Source organism: Gekko japonicus, unplaced genomic scaffold (assembly GCF_001447785.1).
Source record: "Gekko japonicus isolate JY-2015 unplaced genomic scaffold, Gekko_japonicus_V1.1 scaffold3, whole genome shotgun sequence".
Classification (NCBI taxonomy): Eukaryota; Metazoa; Chordata; class Lepidosauria; order Squamata; family Gekkonidae; genus Gekko; species Gekko japonicus.
Genome location: NW_015170887.1, coordinates 470,923 through 496,678, shown reverse-complemented (window position 1 = coordinate 496,678; position 25,756 = coordinate 470,923). Strand labels below are relative to the sequence as shown.

At 46.4% G+C, this 25,756-nt stretch overlaps 1 protein-coding gene across 1 annotated transcript in view; it reads left to right on the top strand.

Annotated features, from left to right (window-relative positions):
* Window positions 1-25,756, top strand: part of TGFB3 (transforming growth factor beta 3) — a 32,114-nt gene that overhangs the window by 3,318 nt on the left and 3,040 nt on the right. Inside the window, exons 2-6 of the mRNA XM_015418346.1 lie at window positions 8,728-8,891; window positions 11,834-11,963; window positions 20,292-20,399; window positions 21,400-21,571; window positions 24,457-24,610. Coding sequence (XP_015273832.1) covers window positions 8,728-8,891; window positions 11,834-11,963; window positions 20,292-20,399; window positions 21,400-21,571; window positions 24,457-24,610 — 728 coding nt within the window. The remainder of the gene's footprint in view (window positions 1-8,727; window positions 8,892-11,833; window positions 11,964-20,291; window positions 20,400-21,399; window positions 21,572-24,456; window positions 24,611-25,756) is intronic.

The following is a 25,756-nucleotide window of genomic DNA, read 5'->3' as shown; positions in this document are numbered from 1 at the left end:
CTGATATTGAAAGCAAGCACAGTAGAGCAAGCACTGTTTCAGCAGCAGAGGAAAGCAAGATGCTCAGGAGAGAGAGGTCAAAGGCACGAAAGTACAGATGCTGTGCAGATGTGCATTTCTGCCTTCTCCCACCAAAGGGTGGTAATGTGAGCCACAGAGGCTGAATCTATGCAGATGCAGACTATTGTCTGTAGGTACTGATGTTTGTCAGTGTGATGGTAATGCAAAATAGGGCACTGACAAAGTAGTGTGGTAGCAGCAGATTGTTAAGTATATATTGAACTTCCTAGCATAGGGCCAACCTTAACAGTCTCCTGTTACAGGATCACATTCTTCATGCAATTCATAAATCTTCACACAGTCTATAACTTGTAGAACTCACGGTCATGGAATGTGTGTGGTCATGAGCTGCTACCCTGGATGGCTTTAAAAGGATGCTGGACAAACTCGTGGAAGATGGCTATTAGCCATGAGAGATGAGTGGGACTTCAATGTGAGTTCTTGTCAGTGGCAACAACAAGGGGAGGCTTGGGCTTCTGTGTATCTGCTGGTGGGCCTTCTGGGGTATCTAGTTGGCCACTGTGGGAACCAGGATGCTGGATTAGATAGACCATTGATCTGCTCCATCAAGGCTCTTCTCATGTTCCTGGTGATCCCCATATTGGATAAGGATGCAACAGTTTTGGAAAAGCTACTTGACCATTACAGGAATTCTCATGGAGGAAAGTTTCTTAAGCATGAAGCGGAATGGAAACTTAGAGACGGTTGCTTGGAACGTCCTCTAGTGTATTTCACAATACGTTGCTGTGCAATAAAATCTGTACACTACCTACCAGGAATTCTCTGGAAACCTGCAATATTGTTCACGTAGTAGGAAAGCCATTTATGAATACAACATAAACATTAATCACATTTTCCCAAATATGGGTGATGTTTTTATTGGAAAAGGTAACTTTTTGAATCAGCACTGGTTTGACATTTACCCAGCTGGAGTAAGACAATAACACAAGTAGTATTTGAAGAAGCTACATGTGTTCATTTGATCAGCCTGTCCCATAGTTTTACGATCATGGGCAGTGCTTAAATCAAGAAGTGCCAAGAAACTCTTCTAAAGAGATGGGTGGGGGGGAGATGGATAGTAATCACCACTATTAATACTTTATGTAAAAAGGCCACACCCTTGCCTCAAGGGGCTTCTGTTTAAAATTGCACACACTTTATATAGATGGGAGTGTATTACAATAACAGAACCCGAGATCAGCACAAAAAGAACTCAGCAAATGGAGGTAAGGCTGTTGGCTGCTGATGCTTTGTATGCCTTTTTAGTAGGTACATGGAAGGAAACCAGTTCCCCAAAGAGGGGGGTCATTGTTAGGGTTGCCAGCCCTGGGCTAGGAGATACCTGGAGATTTTGGAGGTGGAGCCTGGGGTGGGCAGGGTTTGAGGATGGGAGGGACTTCAGTGGGGTACAATGACATCGAGTCTATCTTTCAGAGCAGCCATTTTCTCCAGGTGAACTGATCTCTGTCACCTGGAGATCAGTTGTAATCCCAGGAGATCTCCAGCCACCACCTGGAGGTTGATAATCCTAGTCATTGTGCCTACTGCCCCTCTCCCTACCATGCAGCTGTGCTTGCTGAAGTTCCCTCGGACATAAAAAGGAATACTGTGAAGACATTTTCCTGAGAGAAAGCCCCACTGAATAACATACTTCTCAGGATTGCTGCCTTAGAGGCCCAGGCCATGGCGGTACTGGAACTACAGATAAAAGAAATTGAGTTGAAGAGGGATATTGGAAATGGGGTTGGCTCAAGGGAAATGTGAGCCTATTCTAAATGTGTGAGTGGTGGTCTCAGGTGCAGGGAGAGGTTAAATGCCAACTCATGCATAAAGTAGAGCTAGACATATCAAGGAGGCCTAGAATAGTCAGGAGTGCTGCTAGGGGGAACCTAACTTGCTCTGGGAGAAGGCCTTTAGGCTGCTTTGTCTCAGGTGCAGGGAGAGGTTAAATGCCGACTCATGCATAATGTAGAGCTGGACATATCAAGGAGGCCTAGAATGGTCAGGAGTGCTGCTAGGGGGAACCTAACCTGCTCTGGGAGAAGGCCTTTAGGCTGCTTCCTGCTGGGCACTTACCAGCCTGTGTATATTCACAATACAGAGAACTCAAGGGACTAATTGACTCTGTGGACATGGGTGTCCTTTTCATTGGCCACTCCTGGAACCAAGTTGTTTGCATCCCAAGAAATGCTATGTCAAATTATAACATATATAACCTTGGTGAAAGCCACAAGACTGCCTCTCAGAAGTCTGTAGAATTTTTTCCACTTGCCTGAGCTGATGGTTTTGGTCCCGTGTCTTCAAAAGTGGCTGATGTTCAGCTTTCCCATGGCTTTGTCCATTTGCCAGGTAGTGATTCAGAATGAAGTTAGAGCCAAAAGCAGTCTGTTCCCCCTCCCCAACAGGGGAAAGTGTGTGTGTTTGGGGAGTTGGGGGGGGGGAACAGCCTTATTCCATTGAGGACTGGTTATGGACTGATATAGACAAATCTGAATTACATACACAGGAAATGGTCCCTGGCTCCAAACCATCAGCCCGATAGCTCAGAGCACTCATCCTTTTCCAAGGCTCCAGCAGAGGAAGCGAGATAGAGAGGGAGGGGAGCCGAGTTCTGATAGGAAAGCAGACCTGATATTTCAGGAGGAGCCCACATCCTTGTCCCAAACATCGACAGGAAAGGAAGTGTCCCGTCCCCCTCCCCTGCACTCCCTACCCGAAACAGTTCATTTCTAGGACAGGAGCACATGGTAAAGGCTTGGTGGCTTCTGACCACAGTCTGGCTCAGTGTAGCAGGACAAAGTGTACCAGTCAGAAACAGCTGAGAGGGCCCCCTCCTGGTCTGTTTCTTTGGGGAAGCAGCCACTGGATAGAGGGTCTCACCCAGCCCACTCCTCAAGTTCTTGTTTTGTACTTAGAGTTTGGAGTCCACTGTTGGCTGAGAATCCTGAAAACAAGACCAGTGGTGATTCTACACAGAAAGGAGAAGGGGGGGAAAGAGGACTTGCTGGAATGAGGAAACACTGAGAAGTTACTGCCATGAAGGAATGTTTGCTAAACAGCACCTCTAAGCAGTGTGGTCTTTTGAGGTCCTGTAACATATTCATCGCTGTAGCTTTGTAGTCAGTGTAGCGCCCCCCCCCCATCTCCATGGAGGAGCTAATGATATACAGCTAAAGCACTTGGCTATCAACTAGGGTTGCCAGGTCTGGGCTGGAAAATACCTGGATACTTTGGAGGTGGATCCAGGAGAGGGCGGGGTCTGGGGAGGGGAGGGGCCTCAGCATGGTAGAGTGCCATAGAGTCCACCCTTCAAAGCAGCCATTTTCTCCAGAGGAGCTGATCTCTGTCAGCTGGAGATCAGTTGTAAAAGCGGGAGATCTCCAGGCCCCACCTGGAGGCTGGCATCCTACTACCAACATAGCTGAAAGTCCACAGAGTCACATCACAGTCTTGAAGGCCTAGAGAGAGCAAAGTCTTTACAGTTCTTTGGGGCTGCCATGTTTAGACAACAAGGTCCCATAAAGAGCTGGTGGATGCCCCACAGTTGTACAGTTGCTGTCAGGGGACTGGGGGGGACAAAATTTGGGGGGCCCAAGTCAGCTGGAGGGCCCTTGAAGGCAGTGTAGTGCTGCATCCAGCCGAACGTCTTTCCATTTATTTGTTTAATACAGTTTTGGCTGCAGCCACTAGGGGCATAGGAAAGTCTAAGCAAAGCAAAAGGCACTCTAGGATTAGCCAGACTTGCCTTTCTTCAAGACTGAAGTGAACTTGCCTAACTCATGGCTATTTTGGGGCAGGAACGCACAGGAATGGAGTTCCGGCTGGCTTAAGAATTGGCCGCACCCACTACAGCCAAAACCTCTGTGTGCGTGGGTACAGAGGGAAGGCCTAGAGAGCTACCCCCTTCGGCGACTCCGAGGCGGGCGGGCCGGGGGGCCCCTGGAAGGATCAGGGAGGCATTTAAATGCCTCCCCATGCCTTCCCCAGCCTGTCCAAGGGTCGGCTTGCCCGGGCTCCCTTCAGCCGCAGGGCTCCCGGGCAAGCCAAGGGAAAGCAATTTAAACTGCCTCCCTCCCCTCCCCTTTAATCTGTTTGAGTGGTTATGCATGTGGAACAGGAGTTAGAACACCCAGTTCAGGCCCTGGGTTGTTATCACGATTATTGGGTTGTTGAAAGATCTAAATAGCCCTTTGTAATGTCATTAAAAATTAGATTTATAACAAATGCTATATCCATTCTTTCTCCCTGGTGGGGACCCAAAGCTGCATTGTTTTCCTGTCTTCTGTTTATCCTCACAACAACCTTTTGAGGTAGGTTTGGCTGAGAGTGTGTCACCGAGTAATCTTCCATGGCAGATTCGGGATCTAAGTATTAAAGAAGTATGACAGGTTGTCTAACCTGGTTCAGGGCGTTCCAGTTCCCTTCATTTTGGCACTGCAACTTCCGCCATCATTCTGGGGTTGGTGGCCAGTTTTCAAACATGTATCATTATTTTCTGACTTATGCTTGCCAGAAACAGAGACCCTTTGCTTCCGTTGCAAATAGCATGGTGTGGTTGTGGTTTGTCTCACTTGGGCCAGGATTTCCCCATGCCTTTCAGTTTTGGCCCTGGAACTCCCAAAATGATCCTGCAGCTGGTGGCCAATTTTGAGTCTCCTGGGTTTATTCTCTGATGAGTTATGCCTGCCAGTGTAGCGTAGTCATTAAAAGTGTTGGACTAGGATCTGGGAAACCCGGGTTCAAGTCCCTGCTCTGCCATGGAAGCTTGCTGGGTGACCTTTGGCCAGTCCCATACTCTCAGCCTAACCCCACCTCACAGAGTTATTGTGAGGATAAAATGGAGGAGAGGTGAATGATGTGAATTGCTTTGGGCCTCTGTGTAGGGTTGCCAACCTCCAGGTAGCACCTGGAGATCTCCTGCTATTACAACTGATCTCCAGATGACCAAAAATTATTCCCCCTAAAGAAAATTGGTGCTTTGGAGGGTGGCCTCTTTGGAGGGTGGCCTCTATTATACCCTGCTGAGATTCCTCCCCTCCCCAAATCCCACTCTTCCCAGGTCCATTCCCAAAATCTCCAGGTATTTCCTAACCCAGAGCTGGCAAATCTATCCCCCATTGGGGAGAAAGGTGAGATATAAATAAAGTAAATAAATGAACAAAAACAGATGGATTATTTTATTATTATAGGTTCATGGTAACCGCATGCCAAGTGATTTGTCTTGTTGTGATATTTGGGTTGGATCAGGGCCATGGGGGGGCCCAGATGGAATCTTTGTCCAGGGGCCCATGGTGGCTCTTGGCAGCCCCGGATGTTGTTTTTTAATCCAAAAGACTCACCAAAGCCTAAGTTCGGCTGCGGTCACACGGAGCATTTGCCACGCTGACGATACGGATGGTAGGCGGATTTTCCGGACGCGATCACACCGCAACATCTGGGAAGCGTAGAGCTCCCGTGGCTAACCCGAGGCTTCCCGCCGAAGATGCGGAGTAAAAAACCAGTACCTTCGAGGTACTAGTTTCTGGAAACCGCGGGGCAAGGGCGGGCGTCTGATCACGTTTCCGGGGGACTTACATGGCAACCGCCGCCCGCCGCTGTTTGTCGCACACAAGGGTTTCTTTTTGTCTCCCAAGTCTCCTCAGGTTGCGCAACAGCGCCCAACAGCACATGCGCACAAAGAGCGATTGCTAGTGTGATCGCGCAGCGTGGCTTCTGTGCCGCGCTGCAGGATACTCGTCTGGTCGGCATCTCCCCCCTAACCATGGGACCTCAACCGGGACGTGTGCTCGGGCGGCCGCGTGTTAGTTTCCTCCGGGGCAATTAGCCAAACCTCCCCCCACCCGCAATATCCGGGCCGTGTGACCGGGGCCTTTTGGGGGAAGAGAGTGATGAAAGACTGTTAACACACACACCCCCAACCTGAGTTGGCTTTTTATGTTCAAGGGTAAGCAGGCTGTCACTTGCTATACTTTTATCTATACTTTTAAATAACTGCCTGCTGTATGTCTGTTTAAACTGTTTTTTCCTATCCTGAGGTTTGGGTATGAAATTCACTAAACATTTGAATGAAAAAATAAATGGTGGATACATAAAATGGTAACACTTCTTCATGGGGGGTATGTATGTGGGGAATTATCAGTGGCTGAATGGTAGAAGGTCTGCTTCCAGGCAGAAGGTCCCCAGGTTCAGTTCCTGTCATGTGTTGTACATTCCCAAGAATTATTAAGCCACCTGCAGGAAGAACAGCTCACTACTACGGCCGTTTCGTACACCCTTGTGATTTAGTATAAATGCAGTGCCATATTACCTCCCATGCAGCAGCTGTGTTTGCTGCAGCTATGATGGTTTTTGCTGCTACAAAGTCACACAAGTGTGAAAAGAAGAAAGTGAATATCTGCTGCTCAAAAGCAGTGAATATGTGCTGCTCATGGCCAAAAAATCAGGGGATCTTGGTTCCCCTTTTGGTTGATGATGGAGCAAAGGAATAGAAAATCTCCAACAATTTCAGTTTCTTCATTATCAACCTTAAAGTGGTATAATTCCCCAGTAGTCATTACTTTTGTCTTCTTGGTGTTCAGCTGTAATCCTGCTTTCGCACTTTCTGCTTTAACCTTCAGCAGTAGTCATTTCAAGTTTTCATTATCTTCTGCCAGTAATATTGTGTCATCTGCATACCTCAAATTGTTAATGTTTCTTCTACCAATTTTCACTCCACCTTCATCTAAACCTAATCCAGCTGTCCTTATGATATGTTCTGCTGGGTTACTATGGTATAATTTTTAACATGTTATTATTATTTTAACATGAACTTTTTAAGTTATTATTGTTTGCCCATGTGGGTGGAGAGGTGGGATAGCCAGAGCTTTTAGCAGAGGGTAAATCTCAGGTGTTTCATTAGGTTGGGAGTGAATTGGGGTGTTGTTACTAGAAGTTTTTAGTTATGTATTATAAGCAAACTTGAGCCATGGGGAAGGGCAGGGTATAAATGTTATAGCAAAATAAAACCCTTGAATAAATATGCCACCGTAACATGGGAGAGTGCTCAACCATGTGATCAAGCTGGCTCTTTCAAGCAGCACAGTCCCAGAAAGGCTGAGCCACATGTTGTGTTAAGGCTTTACAGTGCTGTACAAAGCAGAGTTACACTCTTCTAAGCCCATTGATTTCAATGGACAGAAAAGTGTAACTCTGCGTAGGGCTGTGCTTGTATACAATATATTGGCCCCGTTCACATGGAGGATTTGCTGCAGGAGAGCGATGAGTGCATGGTAGATTATCTGGGTGCAATCACACCGCAACATCTGGGAAGTGGAGCGCACCCGTGGCAAACCCGTGGCATACCGCCAAAAATGAGGGATTAAAAACTACATGCTCGGAGGTACTAGCAACTGGTTTGCCACGGGATGCCTCAGGAGTCCCTTGGTGTGATTGCACCAGCCGCGGCTTTTCCCTCCGGACCCTCATTGATGCGCAGGAGCGGAGGGAAGGAACTGTAGCGTGCCGCCAACGCGTGGGATCGCGTTATGGCAGCTCTAATTGCGGCGGTGCAAAAAGCCCCACCTCCTCCCCACATTATCCGGCCCGTGTGACCGGGGCCACTGTGAACAGCACAAAGCTTGCAGAAAGGGATTTTCCCTCCTCCTTTCTCCCACTGAAGTCCCCCCTCCAAATTCTGTACTTAGGGGGTCCAAGAACAACTATCCGAAGGGCTAGCAAAGCAGGGATCTGCCATAAAGGAGAGAATTAGCAAAAATCACCTCCTCCCAATGGAAGGGCATTTCTGTCAGTGAAAAGTAATTTCAGGATGCAATTACCATGGTCATTAAAATACATTCTGCACAGTGCTTCAGTCTCTGCTGTAACTAAGGCCTGATTTAAACATGCTTGTGAGGCAAAAGACCCAGAACACTTTGCACCTGCCCAGCATCTCATATAAATTGGCTACCCTTTTAAATTAGCTACCCAGGCTAACTCCATTCTAACGTGCCAGTAGGACGCCTGCTCAGACTACAAATCTCTAATGTGCCTATGAGCCATAAACAACTAACTGCTTTGTGCAGGCAGTATCCCAGTTCGGCTGAGATGTTGGGCACGTGGCAAGTCACACGGACAAGTTATTTTGCCTCAACATCACATTTTAATCTGGCCCTACAGTTTAGCTGTCAGTGCAGGAGAGTCTTCCAGTTGACACGGAGGCTATCCACACCTTTAGTTTCCACCAGAAATGGGCTATGCTAGTGGAAGAAGGGTAAATTGTATGGAAAGCAGCAACTCATGTGGTGGTGGTGGTGGTGGTGGTAATAAGAACACTTTCTATGGGAATAATGGGTATGGGAGCAGTATCTGATAATGGAAGAGGGTGAATCTGAAGCAAAGAGGGTAAAATTATATTGCTTGTTTAGGTCAGTTATTGAGTTTTACAAAATCAGTGAATGAAGCAGATATCTCTTTTGTACCTTGGAACCACTGTATACTAAGACCATGCTGGGACTGATGGGGAATTTTTTCTACAAGCCCCCCCCCAATTTAAACAGGATTCAGCTATGCTTTGACTCTTTTACCCGGTGCAGTGATAGGGCCATTAGCAGGCACAGAACTATGATTTCCAGAATGCCTTTCCCCTACGCATCAAGTTTTGGTTATTTAGATCCTTCTGCTCTCTCCTAGATGAGTTGACCTACTGCCCCAAAGGTGTCACTTCCAACGTCTTCCACTTCAACGTGTCTTCAGCCGAAAAGAACGGCACCAATCTCTTCCGGGCTGAATTTCGTGTCTTGCGAGTGCCAAACCCCAGTTCCAAACGCACAGAGCAACGCATTGAGCTCTTCCAGGTGAGCAGACCTCCCAGTCTTCAGGCCATACCCTGATCTGAAGCATTGCTTTTCATGTATTTGTGGTGACACGCTGAAAGCTTAATCCTTGACACAAGACCAGCTGGCTGTAAACAGAGCCGGCACATGTGAAATTTTCTAGCAGTTTTCCTTCAGCTACAATGTGCCCAGCTGTTGCATGGATCTGTCCTCAAGTGGTACTTGTGCCAACATTCCTTGTTGCATTTTGCCACAGCTGTGTCTCGCCTGATCCCATGCTGATCTTTTGCATGCTTCCTCTATGTACTCATTTTCTCCTATCAGGATTCATTCATTAAAATATTTGGGCCCCATTTTTTTCTCCGGAGAATCAGACTCAGCTTTACATATCCAGATCCTAAAACAGCATGTCAAAATTAAAATATTACATTGACGCTATGAAACAAAATGGAACCAACCCCAGGAAACCCAGCATAATATACAACAAGCCGCTTGACCAAATTGGGGCGTCAACAGTTAAGCTCTTTCAAAGTCTCAGTAATACAGTTCTGCTTTGCATAACTTCTTGAACAGTTATGGGCTGGAAATCTTCCACCCTTGCTCCAGAAAACTATCTGAAAGTGCCAGACCACCAGAACAAGTCTGAGAGCCTGGGCTGCAGCAGATCTCGCTGCCTAGGAGGAAGGCCCCACCAATAAAGCATCTGGTGCAGTTGCATCTGTGCATTGATATGGTTTACTAAGGCACGTGGAATTATTTTATTTTTAAGGGCGAAGACAGGATTTGATAAAGGCAGGACTTCTTTAGTTGGGATTGTAAAATAACCTGGTGTTGTTGAAGGTCGCAAATGATCTCCTCGAGAAAGAGCTCAGCAGGTGAAATTAGCAATCAGCTTAAAGGTTATTTTAAAAAACAGAACGTAAGGGGCCGGAAAATTGCAAATAAGAGGGATATTTGTCAAAAAAACTAATTGCAGGAAGGCTTGTATCTTTTATCAATGACCCATTAAGTACTATACTTTTTTAATACATGCATCCAAAAAACCCAAAACAGAACAACCAGGAAGTGGGATGCCCATGAGGGACCATCCATGAGATGAGGTGCAGCCTAGACTGATTTCAGTGACAGAAGAGGCATGAATGAGCTGGAGGTGGAGGAGACATATCCCTTTGCTATGACCTGAAAATGTATCCATTATAGAATTTCATGTGTCATGTTTGGATTCCTGTTGTCGACAGAAGGTCCTTTTTGGACGTGCACAGAAAACCAACATCTGAAGAAATCATCTGCTTTTGAAAGCTAGCCTTGTTCTCTGTAGAAGTCTTTAATCAGCATCATCTCATGACAATTTGCCTCTTCCCCAGGAGGAGACAGCGGATCCCTTGTACTTGACAGGGCAGACTGATGAGTGTATTTTCTTGGCCAAGGAAAGCGACATAATTTGGGAAGAATCCATAACTCTTCAAGTTTTAAGTAGACAGTACTGCATGAGGTGGACCCATGGTTTTAGTAGTACTGCATGAGGTGGACCCACACCACACATGACTGAAACTCCAGACGTGTTCTTTAATCACACAAAGCAGCCATGGGAGTGGGACGGGATTTGGATAAGGGCTGTGGTGCTGGGGAGGAAGGGTTAACTGGCCCTCCTTGCACCATTCCCCTGACTGAAATGGCCTGCCCAACTGGCTTGAAACCCTAACAGGGAAAATCCCAGGTGCTCTATTGTGCTCTCTTTTATTTCGCCCCTAGGGCATAAAGCAGCCTTGGGAGAGATTTTTGAATGGCAAAATGGCACAGGAAGGGTCCCCAGCTCTACATCCCCAGTACCTATTGCCTCTCACCCAACAGGGGCAAATAATGTGTCGTGTTCTTTGGCTCTCAGGAGTAACCAGTTTCATATGTTTATAACTGAATCACTCCTTTATATCCAGTAGATCAAATGCTTTCCTTGACTCTCCAGTGTATAGTAGGCACGTATTGATTACCCTTTGGTCTGCTTATTAATAAGAATGGAATGTGTATATAATTTCCAGGCTAGCCTGATCTTGGAAGCTTGGAAGGTTTGGCCTTGTTTAGTATTTGGATTGGAGACCAAGGAAGTCCAGGGTCACAATGCAGAGGCAGGCAGTGGAACACCATCTCTGAATGTCTCTTGCCTTGAAAACCCTGCAGGGTCACCATAAGTCACTTGATGGCACTTTCCACCACCATAATTTCTAGAAGGAAAGGAGTGATAAACTTCATTATAAATAAATGCCATCGTATTTGTCCTAAAAACCTGTGGCCCTTTATGCCGTTCAGTTAATTGCCCCATTCCCATACATTGCCTCTAAAAATAGAATTTTTCTGTGATTCTTTGTCTAGATTCTGATAACTTTGTCTCCTGCGTGCACAAATTGTCAGCCATAGTGCTAATATCTTTAATAATGTACTAAGGAAGCCCCCACTGTCCTCTTCCTAAAGCTGTTCAAGACCTGAATTTAAGGACATGGTTTTAGTAAATCTCAGTGCAACCTTAATTGCTCACAACTGACCAAACACAACAACTAGTGCCCCTAGATCAGGATGGATATCCTCATTTGCATCAAGACAGCCAATACAGTGTATGGTTATGGATCTGAACAAGACCGGGGAGAGCCAGGTTCAAATTTGTACTCTGCCATGAATTTTGTGAGGTGATCCACTCTTTCACAGCCTAGCCTACCTCATATGATGGGAAGCAGGAGGAACGGCAGGATAAAAATGTGATCCAAAACATGAATCATCTCAGTTCAGTGAGGACTGCATGCATCGTAGTTCAAGTAGAGAGATGTGTATCTGTATCTGCGTTGGCTGTGTGTATGGAAGGTTGCTTCGGCCTGCATATCCCTGGTAACATGGCAACACAAACTAGTCTAGGAGGCCACGTTTGCTGGCCTTGCTGAGTTGAACAATGTTTTATGTGTCTTCTCCTGATGCAGATTCTGAAGCCTGATGAGCACATCGCGAAGCAGCGTTACCTTAGTGGCCGGAATGTGATGACCCGAGGCTCCCCCGAGTGGCTGTCCTTTGATGTCACAGAGACCGTGCGGGAATGGCTGCTGCGTAGAGGTAGGCAGAACAGGAGACCGGCACAATGACCCCCTCTGCTAACTTTTTCTGATGGAAACACAGGTGTGTTCATGCAGGCGTGTGTTCGGTCGACTTCTCTTATTCACAACTGAACATGTAACTTGACTCAGTTTTTATTTTTATTATAATATAATTTGTAATATATAAATGCTGTACTAAATACTCAGCAATGAAGTCAATACCTAGTAATGAATTGCTTAATTTAGTTTCTTCAGTCATTTCCAGTTCTGTTCAGTAACAATCATTTCAACAACAATCCATGTTACTCATCTGTTAAAAATTAAAGCTTATTAACAGTACTTCAACTGATTTATTAACATATACTTATTGAATACTAATGAACAGATAGTTAATGTGAGTTGTTTGATAAAATATAATAAAACACTAAATTAATTAGGCAGAAAAAACAATTTTTCTCAACACAAAAATCAATTGTCAAATGACTTTTACTTGGCCACTTCCTTCCTTTTGTTCAATGCCAAGTACACGTTGAAGAACAAACCGGTTTCATAAGCACTTAATATTGATCAGTATCAATAAACAAGCATAAATAAATGACAGATGAGACCTTGAATATTGAGCTCTGTAGGAGCTTCACAGCAATTAATCACTACGGTACTTCAATTCATTTTGCAGTCATTTCAAACAACAGTGCAGTTCAAATAGTTCATTGATCCGGAATTGTACTGTGGCTCAGTGGTGGAGCATCTGCTTTACATGCTGTAGGTTTCCAGTTCAGTCTCCAACAGCTCCAGGTGGTTGTTTTTGTAGAGGAGGAGGGAGTAGGTGATGTGGAAGATCTCCTCCTGAGTGCCGGAGAGCCACTGACCGATCGATATTACTGACCCTGATAGACCGATGGACGGTCTGACTCGGTATAAAGCAGTTCCATTTGTTCACTCTCCAAACAGGAGGCCATTAGCTAGTTCTCATTTTTACTGAGGCACTTCTTCATTTCTCCTTGACACAAAGCAGGCAGGGCAGGGTGCTTTCAAGGAGCTCACCACCACTACACTGGCCAAGGCATGCCCATATTGTTTGTGTGGCTCCTCTCACTGACCCCTGCAGCTACTGCTCCTGTTAACAGAGATCTGCTGTTGTTGCTGGCAAGGTAAAACTGAGCCACTCCAGGGGAAGTTGTGAGGGAGGGAGGGAGGGAGGGAGAGAGAGAGAGAGAGAGAGAGAGAGAGAGAGAGAGAGAGAGAGAGCAGCCTCCCTTCAAGTACTTCACTGCCTGCTGCTGCCCTGATTGCAATCAGGGCAGTTGGCATGAGATTGCCAGCGAGGCAGTCCTGCTGCTGACCGTTGCTGCCACAAGCCCCACTGGCTATGCTGAGCTGGCCCACCACCCTCCTCCCTATCGGCCAATGCTGCAGCCGCTCTCCCATTTCAAATTTTGCATGCACTGTGCACATGAATCCAAGTCTTGGCCTGCCTCTGATCCAGAGTGGTGTTAGGAATCCCCGGGGCAACGGCAGGGATGGGGAAGAAACCCAGAATGGCCCAGAGTTGCTTTTAAGGCTGGGAGTGTCAGCCTTCTATCATGATCTGCCCTACAGTCAGTCGTTGTAGGTCGATGGCAGGCAACTGGGTTGGCCAGAGGGCTAAATCTCACTGACACCAGAGCAGTGGACCAGGATCCTCCTCCATCTACTGTAAGCTTTCCTTTTCTGCATTCTTATGTACAGCGGGGACCAGCAAAATTTTAGGATTAAAGGGCCAGATGTCCTCAAAATTAATCAACCAAGAGCCAGCAAAAGAAAGCACATTTGCATAACTCAAAAGTTACAATTTAATAGTCCGTTTAGTTTCTGCAGCCCAGACGCTGGCTGTGGCAAGCCTTTTGCTAGGAAGTGACACACACCAGGTCTCACAATAAGTAAATAAATCTGTACAGGAGCAGACTCCACAGTTGTATTAATACTCTAGAATAAATGTGCTCACGCTTTGCACTTTGATTATTAGCAATTGTTCTTCTCTGTCCTTTCCCTTTCTCTCAACCACCTCTAAAAAGCCCTGTAGTCCCGCAAAAAATCTTCGCCTGCCATTCCCTTCGCACACTGGCTATTCTATCAAGCCACCCTACCCTCTCCAATATACCTCAATTTAAAGATTTTGTTTTCTTTTAAAAAGAGCCATCCTTGATTTCATACTGAGCCACATTTTGGCTCTAGGTTGCTGATCCCTGATGTGTAGAATAGTCACCTCCTCTGTCTCGGAGTGCCGCTGAGGAAAGCTGCATGCGAGAGATTTGACTCTGCTCCTGTGTGACACAAACAGCTGCGGCTGGGTCCGAGGGCAGCTTAGGGCAAGAACACTGATTCCTTTCACAGTTGCTGAGTCACAGGTACAGTAGAATCCGGGTGTCAGTCAAAGCTGGAATGCAAACAAGAGAATCTAGAAGGAGAAACTGCCTTGAATGCGGCCTCTTAGGCCGAGGAGGCTTCACGTGGGCTCTGAGTGGTTACAGCTCAGGGCTGAATTGTTGGTTGGCTCAGGGTGTTACCCCAGCTGATGTAACCCACATACAGAAACAGCCCCTGGATTTCAGCACCTGTCTAAGGGTCAGTGTGGTTTCTGCAGTGGGGCTTTTTGTTGCTGACAAATCACAGTGAAAAATGCTGATGATGATGGGATGCAAACTGTTGGGCTCAGCAGCTGCAGCCAGCTGGGAAGCTTAGACAGGTGCTGAAATCCAGGGGCTGTTTCTGTACCCTCCAAGGGGCTCAGACGAGACTTCTGGCGGCAGCTATTTTCCTCAAACTTTCATTATAGTCTGCCTTTCTCAAGATGCACAAAAGGGGGGAAAGCCCAGTATTGATGGACAGCATTAAGACAACCAGTGAACGATGCAGTAGGACTAGTATTGCAGAATTAGAAACCATGTGGACAGTGAACTTTCTAAAGCAAAGATTCAGGTGGTCAGCCGTGTTGGTCGGAAGCAGTAGAGCAAATTCAGAGTCCCGTGGCACCTTTAAGACCAACAAAGGTTTATTCAAGGTATGAGCTTTCGTGTGCAAGGCACACTTTTCCAAACACATTGGAATGGTAGGTGAGGTTCAGTTTTATAGACAGGGACTTCCCTGTTCAAACTTATAGATGGGGACTTCCCTCACCTACCATTCCAATGTATTTGAAAAACTGTGCCTTGCACATGAAAGCTCATACCTGGAATAAACCTTTGTTGGTCTTAAACGTGCCACTGGACTCTAAATTTGTTCTGTCTAAAGCAAAGTATACTATAAGCAGTGCAGATGGTGGATTACAAGACAATGCAGCAAACACAGGTGATGCCAACAGTTATCATGGGCATGGATTACCATTTTATTACAATGGTGCCCTCCGGGGCTGTTCCGCTCTACTGCCATTCTAATCTCTATTTATAAATGCCATCTTGAACATTATTGTGTTGCACAGCCTGCTTAGAAGGGAACACCTCTGTTTAGGATTGCACTATTAGTAGTATGTTTTCAGGGGTTAGAGCCCACTTTGGCAGCCACAGTTCTGACTGGATTTGTGTTCTGCAGACAAATGCAACACACCAACTGCTTTTTGGGGGTGCATCTTCTTGGCCAAATAAAGGAGGTTTGAGCTTTCAACTGTATCCCCCAGGCTACATTTCAGATTATTATTAGCTGAGTGCCATTCACTTCACTTTGCCAAAGAGAAGGCTATTCAGTAGAATTTCAAATTTGGAAGGGGCCATACAGGCCATATAGTCTTTTGCTGCTGCATCACACTGACTGTTCATATTTAGGTTACAGGCCACCCATACCCCCAAGATCTTGTTCATGCTCATTGCTACCCAGAAGTGTATCCACCATCCAGTATGTGTGCTTCTTATTTTTGTTAGCTGGGTGTAGAACTCTTCACTTATCCTTGTTGAATTGCATCTTGTTCATATCTGCCCACTTTTCCAGGGTATTCAGATCTCATTGAATTCGATCTGTATCTTCTGGGGTGTTTGCTACTCGTCCCAGTTTGGTGCCATCTGCAACTTTAATTAATAGTCCCTCCGCCCCCTCTTCCAGATCATTTACAAAAATATTGAAAAGTACCAGGCCCAGAACCGAGCACTGGATGCCTCCTTCCAATCAGACAAAATACCATTTATAACTACTCTTTGGGTACAGTTCTCCAACCAGTTTCCTATACACCTAACTTTTCTATAATCCAGTCCACAGTCCTCCAGTTTACTCATCAGAACATCATGGGGAACCCTTTCAAAATCTTTACTGAATCCAGGTAAACAATGTCAGTAGTGTTCCCACGATCCAGTAAGCTTGTCACTTGATCAAAGAAGGAAAGAAGGTTGGTCTGGCAGGACCTGTTAGGGGACAAATCCATGCTGACTTCCCTGGATCACCAAGTTGACATTCAGATGCTCACAGACTGACCCCTTTAAAATTTACTCCAGTATCTTCCCTGGGACAGAGGTCAGACTGCCTAGCTTGCAGTTTCCTGGGCCACCTTTCCTCCATTTTTTGAAGACTGGGATAACATTTGCCCTCCTCCAGTCTCGTGGCACATCTCCCATCCTCCAAGAGGTCTTGAAGATGATGGACAAAGGCTCTGCAAGCTCTCTAGAAAATTCTTTGAGCACCATCTGGCCTGGGGGATTTGTACTCCATCCAATGAAGCCAGGTGCCTCTCAGCAATCTCTCTTAAGCCTGTTCTCTTCTTCAGGGAAGAAACTCAGGCAAAATAAGCACTGAGCCTTTCTGCTTTCTCTCTGTCCTCTGTCAGAGTTTCTCCATTTTTGCCCAACAGTGGGCCCATCACCTCTGCATTTGCTCCTCACATATCCGAAAAAGGTTTTCTTGTTATAGTGAGCCTCCTTGGCCAGCCTCAGCTCACTCTGAGCTTTGGCCTCTCTGACATAAAGTGCCCAGCAACACTCCGATGCCCTTCATTAGAGCAATGTCCTTCCCTCCATTTTGTGAACATTTCTTTTTTCTTTCTTAGCTCATCACAGAGTTCTCTGTTCATCCACATTGGCTTCTTGGACTTCTTACAATGTTTTTGTCTTGCTACAATAGTAATGGCTTGAGCTTGCAAAAGCTCTTGTTTTTGGAGAGCCCACCCTTCACTTGCTCCTTTGCCTTCCTGCAATCTTGTCCACGGAATGAGGACATCATGCCTCTGAGTTCATTAAAGTCTGCCCTACTAAAATCCAACATACACATCTGGCTATAAACTTCCTTGGCCCTCCAAGGCAAAAGGAAATCTGGCAGGACATGGTCATTTTGCTCTAAGGTCCCCATCAGCGTCACCCCATCTATCAACTCTTGCTTGTTAGTTAATATTAGTCGAGTATGGCCAAGCTTCTCATAGCTTCCTCCACCAGTTGAAAAAGGAAGTTGTCAGCCAGGCAGATCAGGAAGTTGTGTGACTCTGGATGCTTAGCAGAGCTGGTCTCCCAGCACACATCAGGGAAGTTGAAGTTGCCCATAACTACAAGGATGCACTGTAGTTGCTTGGATACACTGTCAAGCTGCTCAAGGAGGGCAGCATCCACCTCCTCACCCTGGTAAGGCAGTCTGTAGCAGACTCCAATCATAATACTATTTGTGCTTCCTTCCCTAATCCTCACCCAGATACTTTCCACTGGGCTGTCACCCACCTCGGACAGTATTTCCTAACAAGCAAGCCCTCTCCTCACATACAGCGCCACTCCACCTCTTCTTCAACCCTTTCTGTTTTTCTTGAATAATTCATATCCATCCACTACTACATTCCAGTCATGAGAATCATCCCACCACAAGTCTCTGTAATGCCTACTAAATCGTATCCCTCTGTCTGCATTAGAAGCCCAAGTTGTCCCTTCTAATTGACCAAGCTTTGGGCATTGGTACATAGGCACCTGTGGCTCCATTCGGCCTGCCTTCCCTTATGGTGTCAGTTTAAAGCCCTCCTGATGAATCTCTCCAGGTTTCTGCCAAACATATTCTTCCCTGACTTTGACAGGTGAAGTCCATTGCATGCTAGTAAGCCATCTTCTAGAAAACCGAGCCTGTGGTCCCAGAATCCAAATCGCTCCTGTCAGAACCACCAGTGCAGCCAGTGGTTCACCTTCATTATCTTCTGTTCCCACTGCATTCCTCTTCCTCTGACAGGAAGGATTGAAGAGAGCCTGTGCCCCATCCCCTTCAGCTGCCTCCTGACAATGTCATAGTCAGTCTTAATGCATGTGATGATGTTCACACAACCATGTTGTTGGTTCCCACGTGGACCATCACAGATGGGTAATCATCTGTAGCTTTGGTCAGTTTTGGCATCTGGTCTGCAATATCTCTGATCTTTTTTCCTGGAGAAGTAGTTCCAAAGAGGCATAACCCAGTATTAAAAGAGACCTTCTTCTGCTAATGGAGAACAGGAAGCTGTCCAGCTGCAGTTTAGGAGATCAGGAGAGGCAGGGGATACTTCTTATAGAGGGAAGCCTTGTTAATGGTGGATCTGAGGTATTAGAGAGGGCACAGATAATTGCATCAACAAGGGGATCAGATCAATGAAAGAAGAGGGGAGACTAGATGGGAATTTGGGAAGCAAGGAAGCATGTTAGAGAATAAGATGAATATGACCAAGCATTTTAATCTCTGCCTTATTTTCTCACTTTCCCGCCAGCTGCTTGCATGGGGGGGTGGGATTGTCTATCCATTTGTAGTTCCTGTGACTTGCCCTGGACCAGGGGTCATTTCGGGGGGGAACGCGGGGGATCGCGAAATGGATGTGGCCTATAGGTCCTATTCCGTATACATAAAGAAGAAGAATCTGTCTGGGGAAATAGTAATGAGATTCTCGAAGAGGCACGTGAGGGATTCTATCCTGAGAGCGACAGCAGGGACACCCTTGAAAATTGGGGACAGTACCAGAGGTCATTTCGGGGGGGGAACACGGGGAAACGCAGTTCCCCCGGGTGAGGTGCAGGGGGCGGGGCACCTGATGAAGCCCCGCCCCCTGCTTCCGGCCGCCCTGCTTCCGGCCCTCATTTAGCCAGGAGGAGGCAGGAGAAGAGGGAGGGTAAGTTGCTTCCTCCCCGCCTCTCCCCACCCCTGCCTGCCTGGGGCCAGGGAGGGCCTTGGCGGGACTTCCTCGCACTCCCGCCGGCCTTGCAGGTCCACCGCCGGGCCTTGTGATGTCAGGGGGTGTGGCATATGCTAATGAGTTATGCTAATGAGTTCCCCTAACTCTTTTTCTACTAATTGACCCCTGCCCTGGACCCTTCAGATTGACTACAAGAACAGATACATATAGTAAGTGGTAGCAAGGCCAGAGAGTCACAAGCAAGCCCAGCACTTACCTACATTCTGCCATCGCCCCCCAGCTTGTAGTGCAACCTCTTGTGGCCACCTTCTCAGCACAGAAAGCAACGCTTTCTTCAGCCAGCATTGTCAACTTGTGCTCTATGGGTTGGTCACCCTCATGTTTCCCACCACTGTCAAAGCCCTAGCCATGAATTTTCAAATTCTGTACCTTCATTGCCCAAATTATGTAAACTGGGTAAGTTTCTGTTGTAACTTGCAGTACAGATTCTGTCTGCAGACTTTGAGTTCTTTGTTCCAGGATTCTGGGTTTGGCAGTGCAAGCATAACAATGCAATCCTAAGGACACTTCCCTGGGAGTAAGTCTGCTTTGGAACGGCTCTCTAAATGTCTTAAGAGCATGCTTACTTATTAAAAAAAGAGGGCAGTAAAACATTTGGCCAAAGTCTTATATTCTGAAACTTCATGGTTACTCAGTTTTACTGGGATTATTTCCTAGTTAGTGACACATGGTTGGAAAATTAAGCTTTCAGTGCAAGAGTCTTCCAGATATTAACATAATCCAGGGAAACCTTGCTCTGCTTAAAAAAAACAACCATAGTGGAACGAGAGGTTGTATCAAACCTAGGGCAGAATCACAAATCACAGTAAAAGACAGATCTGTGTCAAGTTTCCCCGATTCCCCACTGTGATGTCTATTTCAACTTGGCATGTATTCTGATGTCATTAAGCTAAGTGTTTTCCCACTCCACCAGTGGCAACCAGTACTATGGAGCAAGAATGTGGAAATACACAGCTTAATGACATCAGAATCCTGAAGTACAATCAGCTGGGCATTATGAAGCAGAAAAGCGGAACTGGACTCAGGGCTGCCATTTTTGGCAGCAGCACCACATTCTTTGTACATATAGCTCTACTTCTCATTTCCAGTTCTTGTAGCAGGGTGCCAAAAATGGACACAAGAATGATGGAACAGAGGAAATGGAAATTGCCAAAGGCCATTAGGATGGGAAAGGTGATGTTCTCATTTGATCTTTCCTAACAGAATCTAACCAGGGACTGGAGATCAGCATCCACTGCCCATGCAATACCTTCCAGTCGAATGGTGACATCTTGGAGACCCTGCCTGAAGTGCTGGAGATCAAGTTCAAAGGTGACAAATGGGAGACTGGAGGGGAAAGCAAAAGGAGTCATTAAGTGAAAATAATCATTATACCATCCACATTTTTAAAAACCCTCTTGGTTCCAAGTTGTATTGTGGTTGGTGACTATGCATCTGTGTGAACATGAGGATAGTATGTTTTTTTACATCAGAGATGGAGCAGGTAGACGAAGAATGCGGGTGAACACGTGTACAGTAGATACTTAAAGAGGTTTAATAAACATTCCTCAGGGAACGCAAGAAACGGTCACTTTGTGGTAGTGTGGGGGAACTAGGATTCTCGTAACAACACCCTCACCAAACTACAATCCCCTAGATTCTTTGGGGAGAAGCCATGACAACAGGTACAAAACAGTTAAAACTTTGGAAGGTGGAGTCCAGCCCTGTGTGTATTGTGCAGAGGTGTGAATTATACAAGGCTGAGCAATTATTAACATTCAACACTCTCTCTCTCTCTGGAAAGCTTGGCTCTGATGAACGTTCTTGGTCTCACTCTGGTTTCCAGATTGCATGATGTGGGCACAGGGAAGCTGGGCAACCTGCCTGAGGTGGCACCGGCAGCCAAGGCTTGGCTAGGCTCAACATAAGCAGCTGCCTGGCTTTTGGCCCTGAGCTGCGGCCAACAGTACCCACAGCCTGGTATCTAGGAGATTCCTTCTGCCATGTGGTGCCAGTAATCTGACATCTCCTCTAAGCCATTCATTTTTTTCTCGCCCGTCTTGGGACTGAAACCAACAGCAAAAGGAACAGATTAATGGTCCCGCCACCAGTTTACAAATGATAAAACGAGTGACCCACAAGATTTCATTTCAGGCTGAGAGCAACCGAGTTTATCCTGGCACGGATGCCCAGTCCTCCCAGAGGAGCCTCACACTGGCCAAGCTGCTGGCATCTTTCCCAAACCGTTCTCCTGTTGCATCTTTTATGGATTCCAGAATTCTTTATTGCAGCAAACATAGGACTTCATGGCTTACCTTTCCTCCTCCCTCAGGCATTGACAGCGAGGATAGCCATGGGCGTGGGGACTTAGGGAGTCTGAAGAAGCAGAAGGACCTTCATAATCCCCACTTGATTTTGATGATGCTGCCCCCACATAGGCTTGGAAGTCCAGCCATAAGAAGCCAAAGGAAAAAACGAGCACTAGACACCAACTACTGCTTTCGGTAAGCCAGGAAACCCCCCTCTCTTTCCCCAGGCTGGGCATTGACTATCCCCACATTTGCTCTGCAGCAGCCCCTCCTCCACATCTCTCCCCCCCCTTTCTCTGCCATGTGACTGAAAATTATTTTGTCAGGCTTCAGCCACACAAAGGTGGGGTGGCTCTGGCCTGCACATTTTGTGACCCACCACAGTAAGCGCAGAGAAGATGGACTGCCTGTTGTGACCTGTGAGGTGCTTGGCAGCTTCTCTGTGGTTGCAGGTCCCAGGCAGGCAGCAGAAAGGAGCGTCTTATTGATTCCTTGGTACACTGCAGTCTGTGGCTCATAGGCTGCATTCAGCCGGGATCCCAAGTTGTGCATTTCCTTGTCACGTTCCCTTGGCACAGATTCCCATAGCTCTGAGGGCATGCGCAGTTCATACAATGGGGACATCATATCAGATGTGCAAAGCAGTGGGTGCATCGAAAGCCCCAGGAGTAAGATCTGTTCATACACCAGCATCAGGTTTGAACTGGGCCTCCATAGGAAAAGGTGTTGACATCCCTTAGAAAGCCAATTTTCCTGAGAAGCAACCTTGCCTGTAAACTAGTGGGTATGTCCCCCCCATGACCCAAAATGTCCCTTGGAGAGAAAATTTGCTGATCTTGCCAAGACCAGCAGAGGGTTTAATTCTCAGTCACAGTTGGATTGTGTTATCTTTTGTGCAGGGCTGGCTCACATGTAGTTTTCTCAGAGAGGCCCACGTAACAGGAACGTCTTTTTTAGTGTTATAATTACTATAATTATTATTTAGTGTTATAATTATTTAGTCAGCTTACAAGACTTAGCTTCTGGGTAGGTTTCCTAGGAAGTACGTGAACCTTTACGTCTCAAGTACTAAATTTTGTCTAGAAGCAAAGAGGTAACTAAGGAAGATGTCTTAAAATGGGCAGGATATATTCCCTATATCCTACCACAGTAAATAGTCAGGCTGCTACAGTTTGCACCGTTTGCAGTATCTGAACAATCTTCAGGGGCAGCCCTCATGTAAAGCACATTGCAGTAGTCTGAACAGGACGATATAGATGCCATGGCCAGATCTCCATTCTCCAAGAAAGACTGTAGCTGGTGTACCAAAATAAATTCGACATCATTAAGAACATAAGAACATAAGAGACGCCAATGTTGGATCAGGCCAAAGGCCCATCCAGTCCAACACTCTGTGTCACACAGTGGCCAGAAATACCAGTGCCATCAGGAGGTCCAGCAGTGGGGCCAGGACATTAGAAGCCCTCCCACTGTTGACCCCCCCCCAGGCACCAAGAAGACAGAGCATCACTTGCCCCAGAGCCCCTAGCTATACCTTGTGGCTAATAGCCACTGTTTCATTGTTTTAAAGAGAATGGGTCCACCTGTTGTGGACGGAGCAGGGTTTGCATTTACAGAGCATGTTAAGAGCTGGGTGGTGCTAATTTTATTTATTTATTCATTAAAAATTTATATCCCACCCTTCCCAAATGGGCTCAGGGTAGGAAACATCAAAGCATGTACCAATAACAGTAACAGTTAACACAATTAATCTAAAAACAGCTAAAAACAGAAAATGGCCCCAGTCTTGCTGTTTTCAAAGCAGGATGGTGTAGTCTGATCTAGCGCCATGATGATCCATGCTTGTGTAACCTCTGTGGCCCTCGAAGACAACCTGGAACCTTCAGCTGATTCAGAATTTTGCTACAGGCAGTGTACTAACACAGCTACTTCTCTGTAATCATAAAGCATCAGCATGTTTATTGTCAGGGTTAGCCAATGGGAAACTTGTTTTTTTTGGCTGTCAAGTTGTAGCCGACTTACGGTGAGCCCGTAGAGTTTTCAAAGCAAGAAACGTCCAGAGGTGGTTTGCCATTGCCTGCCTCTGCATAGCAACCCTGGACTTCCTTGGTGGTCTGCCATTCAAGTATTAACCAGGGCTGACCCTGCATAGCTTCCACAACCTGATGAGATCAGGGTAGCCTGGAAACTATTTAGCTTACTTTAAAACAGCTACATTGGCTGCCAGTTTGTTTCAAGTCCAAGGTGCTGATTATGACCTTTTAAAACCTCTTAGGGCCTGAGAGCTAACCTTTCTAAAAACCTGTCTCTCTCCACATGTCCCCCCATGCATCAGCTACAGTCCTCAGGCTGCCACCTTCTGCCTGTTCCCCCAGTGAAGGTAGCCTGGCTGGCATCAACGAGAGTCCATGCCTTTTCTACTGTAGCTTCAGCCTTGTGGATTGAGCTCCCTGAGGGGGTGCCACCGCTAGAAATCTTCAGATGGTTCTGCAAGGCCGTTTTATTTGCCAAGGCTTTTGATGGGGTATGGACTGCAGACATGGGAAGGCGGTATTTGGAGCTTTATTTTGTATTTTCTGTGCCAGTCTTTGTAAGCAGCCTTGAGCCACAAGGGAAGGAGGATTTTATATATATTAAAATAAATGTGTTCGAGAGAAGAACTGAGCTGCCATATATAAGCCCCATGCTAACAGCATTTTAGACCTGTCCTTTTAGAAGGGGGGGGGGGGCAGCTTTGTCCAGAATCCTTTGTTAGCTGTATTGTAGGCTTCCTCTTCATGTCTTAAAAGAAACTGCCCTGGGTTGTCTGGCACTTTGTCTTCTCTTTTCCACATATGCCAAATGGGATACTTAATACTGACAGGTCTTGCAGGTATTGGCTGGCTTACCCCTGGGACTTGGGAATTCTGGAGGCCTTGCAAGGCAGTGACACAATCCAGGGTCTTCTGGATGGGCTTCTTGTCCCACAGGAGCTCAGTCACACACTTTTTAGCGGAGGCATCCAGCTTCTCTAGTGTGACATGAATACTCCCCAAAGAGGATCTTGTCTTCATTTTACAATATGCCCCTTTTTGCTGCAGGAACCTGGAAGAGAACTGCTGTGTGCGCCGTCTCTACATCGACTTCCGGCAAGACCTGGGCTGGAAATGGGTTCATGAGCCCAAGGGGTACTTTGCCAACTTTTGTTCTGGACCATGCCCATACCTCCGCAGTGCAGACACAACTCACAGCACGGTAGAGCAATCCTTGATATTGGCATGATGCAGGAACCTAGGAGGTTGGGGGCAGGGCATTGCCCATTTCACAAACTCATAAAATGGATTTTAGCTTCTACATGCATGAGGTGTAACCCCAGTGGGTGGCTACCTCCTAGAAAGCCTCTGATAATTTTGATCTCATGCTACTATCAGACCTGCGTTGTCCTGACTGACACTTAAAATTGTAATGTCAGTTTCCTGAAAAAGAAGAATCCCTTCCAACGGGAGCACTCAACTCAAAGTCATTTTGAGAAAATACCCTCTCCCAGTCTGTACATTATTAACTTATTTATAGGACAAACCCGTACACACATTACAGTGGCAATGCATACAATACAGTGTACAGTATATGCATGATTTTTCTTTCTGTGTGTGCTGAGTGATCTTTATGTGGCATTCAGTATGCATAATTTAAACCTCATATTTGTTCAGGTATTGCTCCCCAGTTTGAAAGTGAATGTGTGTTGGCTTTTTCTTACAAGCAGATGTACAATCCCCCCCCTTTCCAGCCTTCACATCTTTTGACTGGCATAGCGAAGGGGAAGGGGTGGAATTCATGAGACGTTGTAGCAATGAGACATGTAGAAGCAAGGAAGGGACAGGGAAGTGTGCAGAATGAAGAGGCCTGGGCTCCTGACCAGTGGAACTCTTACACCGTAGCCCTTCCTGATTTCTGAGACTTTTGTGGGTGCCATATACTTCAAGCGTTGCTCCTTATCCACATGACCTGCAAATGTGTATGGGCTCAGGATTCTGGTGGTGTTGCACATCTGCTTCACAGTCGCACAGCAGACTGCACACCCCATTGTGCAGTTAATCCCTCACTGCTTCAAGTCCTGTACAGCATTTTAATTGGATGTGGAGTTGAATAGGCATCCTTTTCTGGACTTGTGACATTGGCCTGTAGTTGCTGTGCAATGCATTCTTAAGGAAGAGGAGACCCCAGCCCTTCTGCACCTATCGTTCAGCAGGTCTTCATGCAGAAGGGAGAAAATCCACAGGAAAACTTCCAGTGGAAACAAGCTAGATGTTTTTCCTTATGGCTATTTTTCTTTTGGCAGCAGCTGTATAACCTCACAGGTATACCACTGTGGTTATTATTGCTTGTCCTAAGTATTTATGT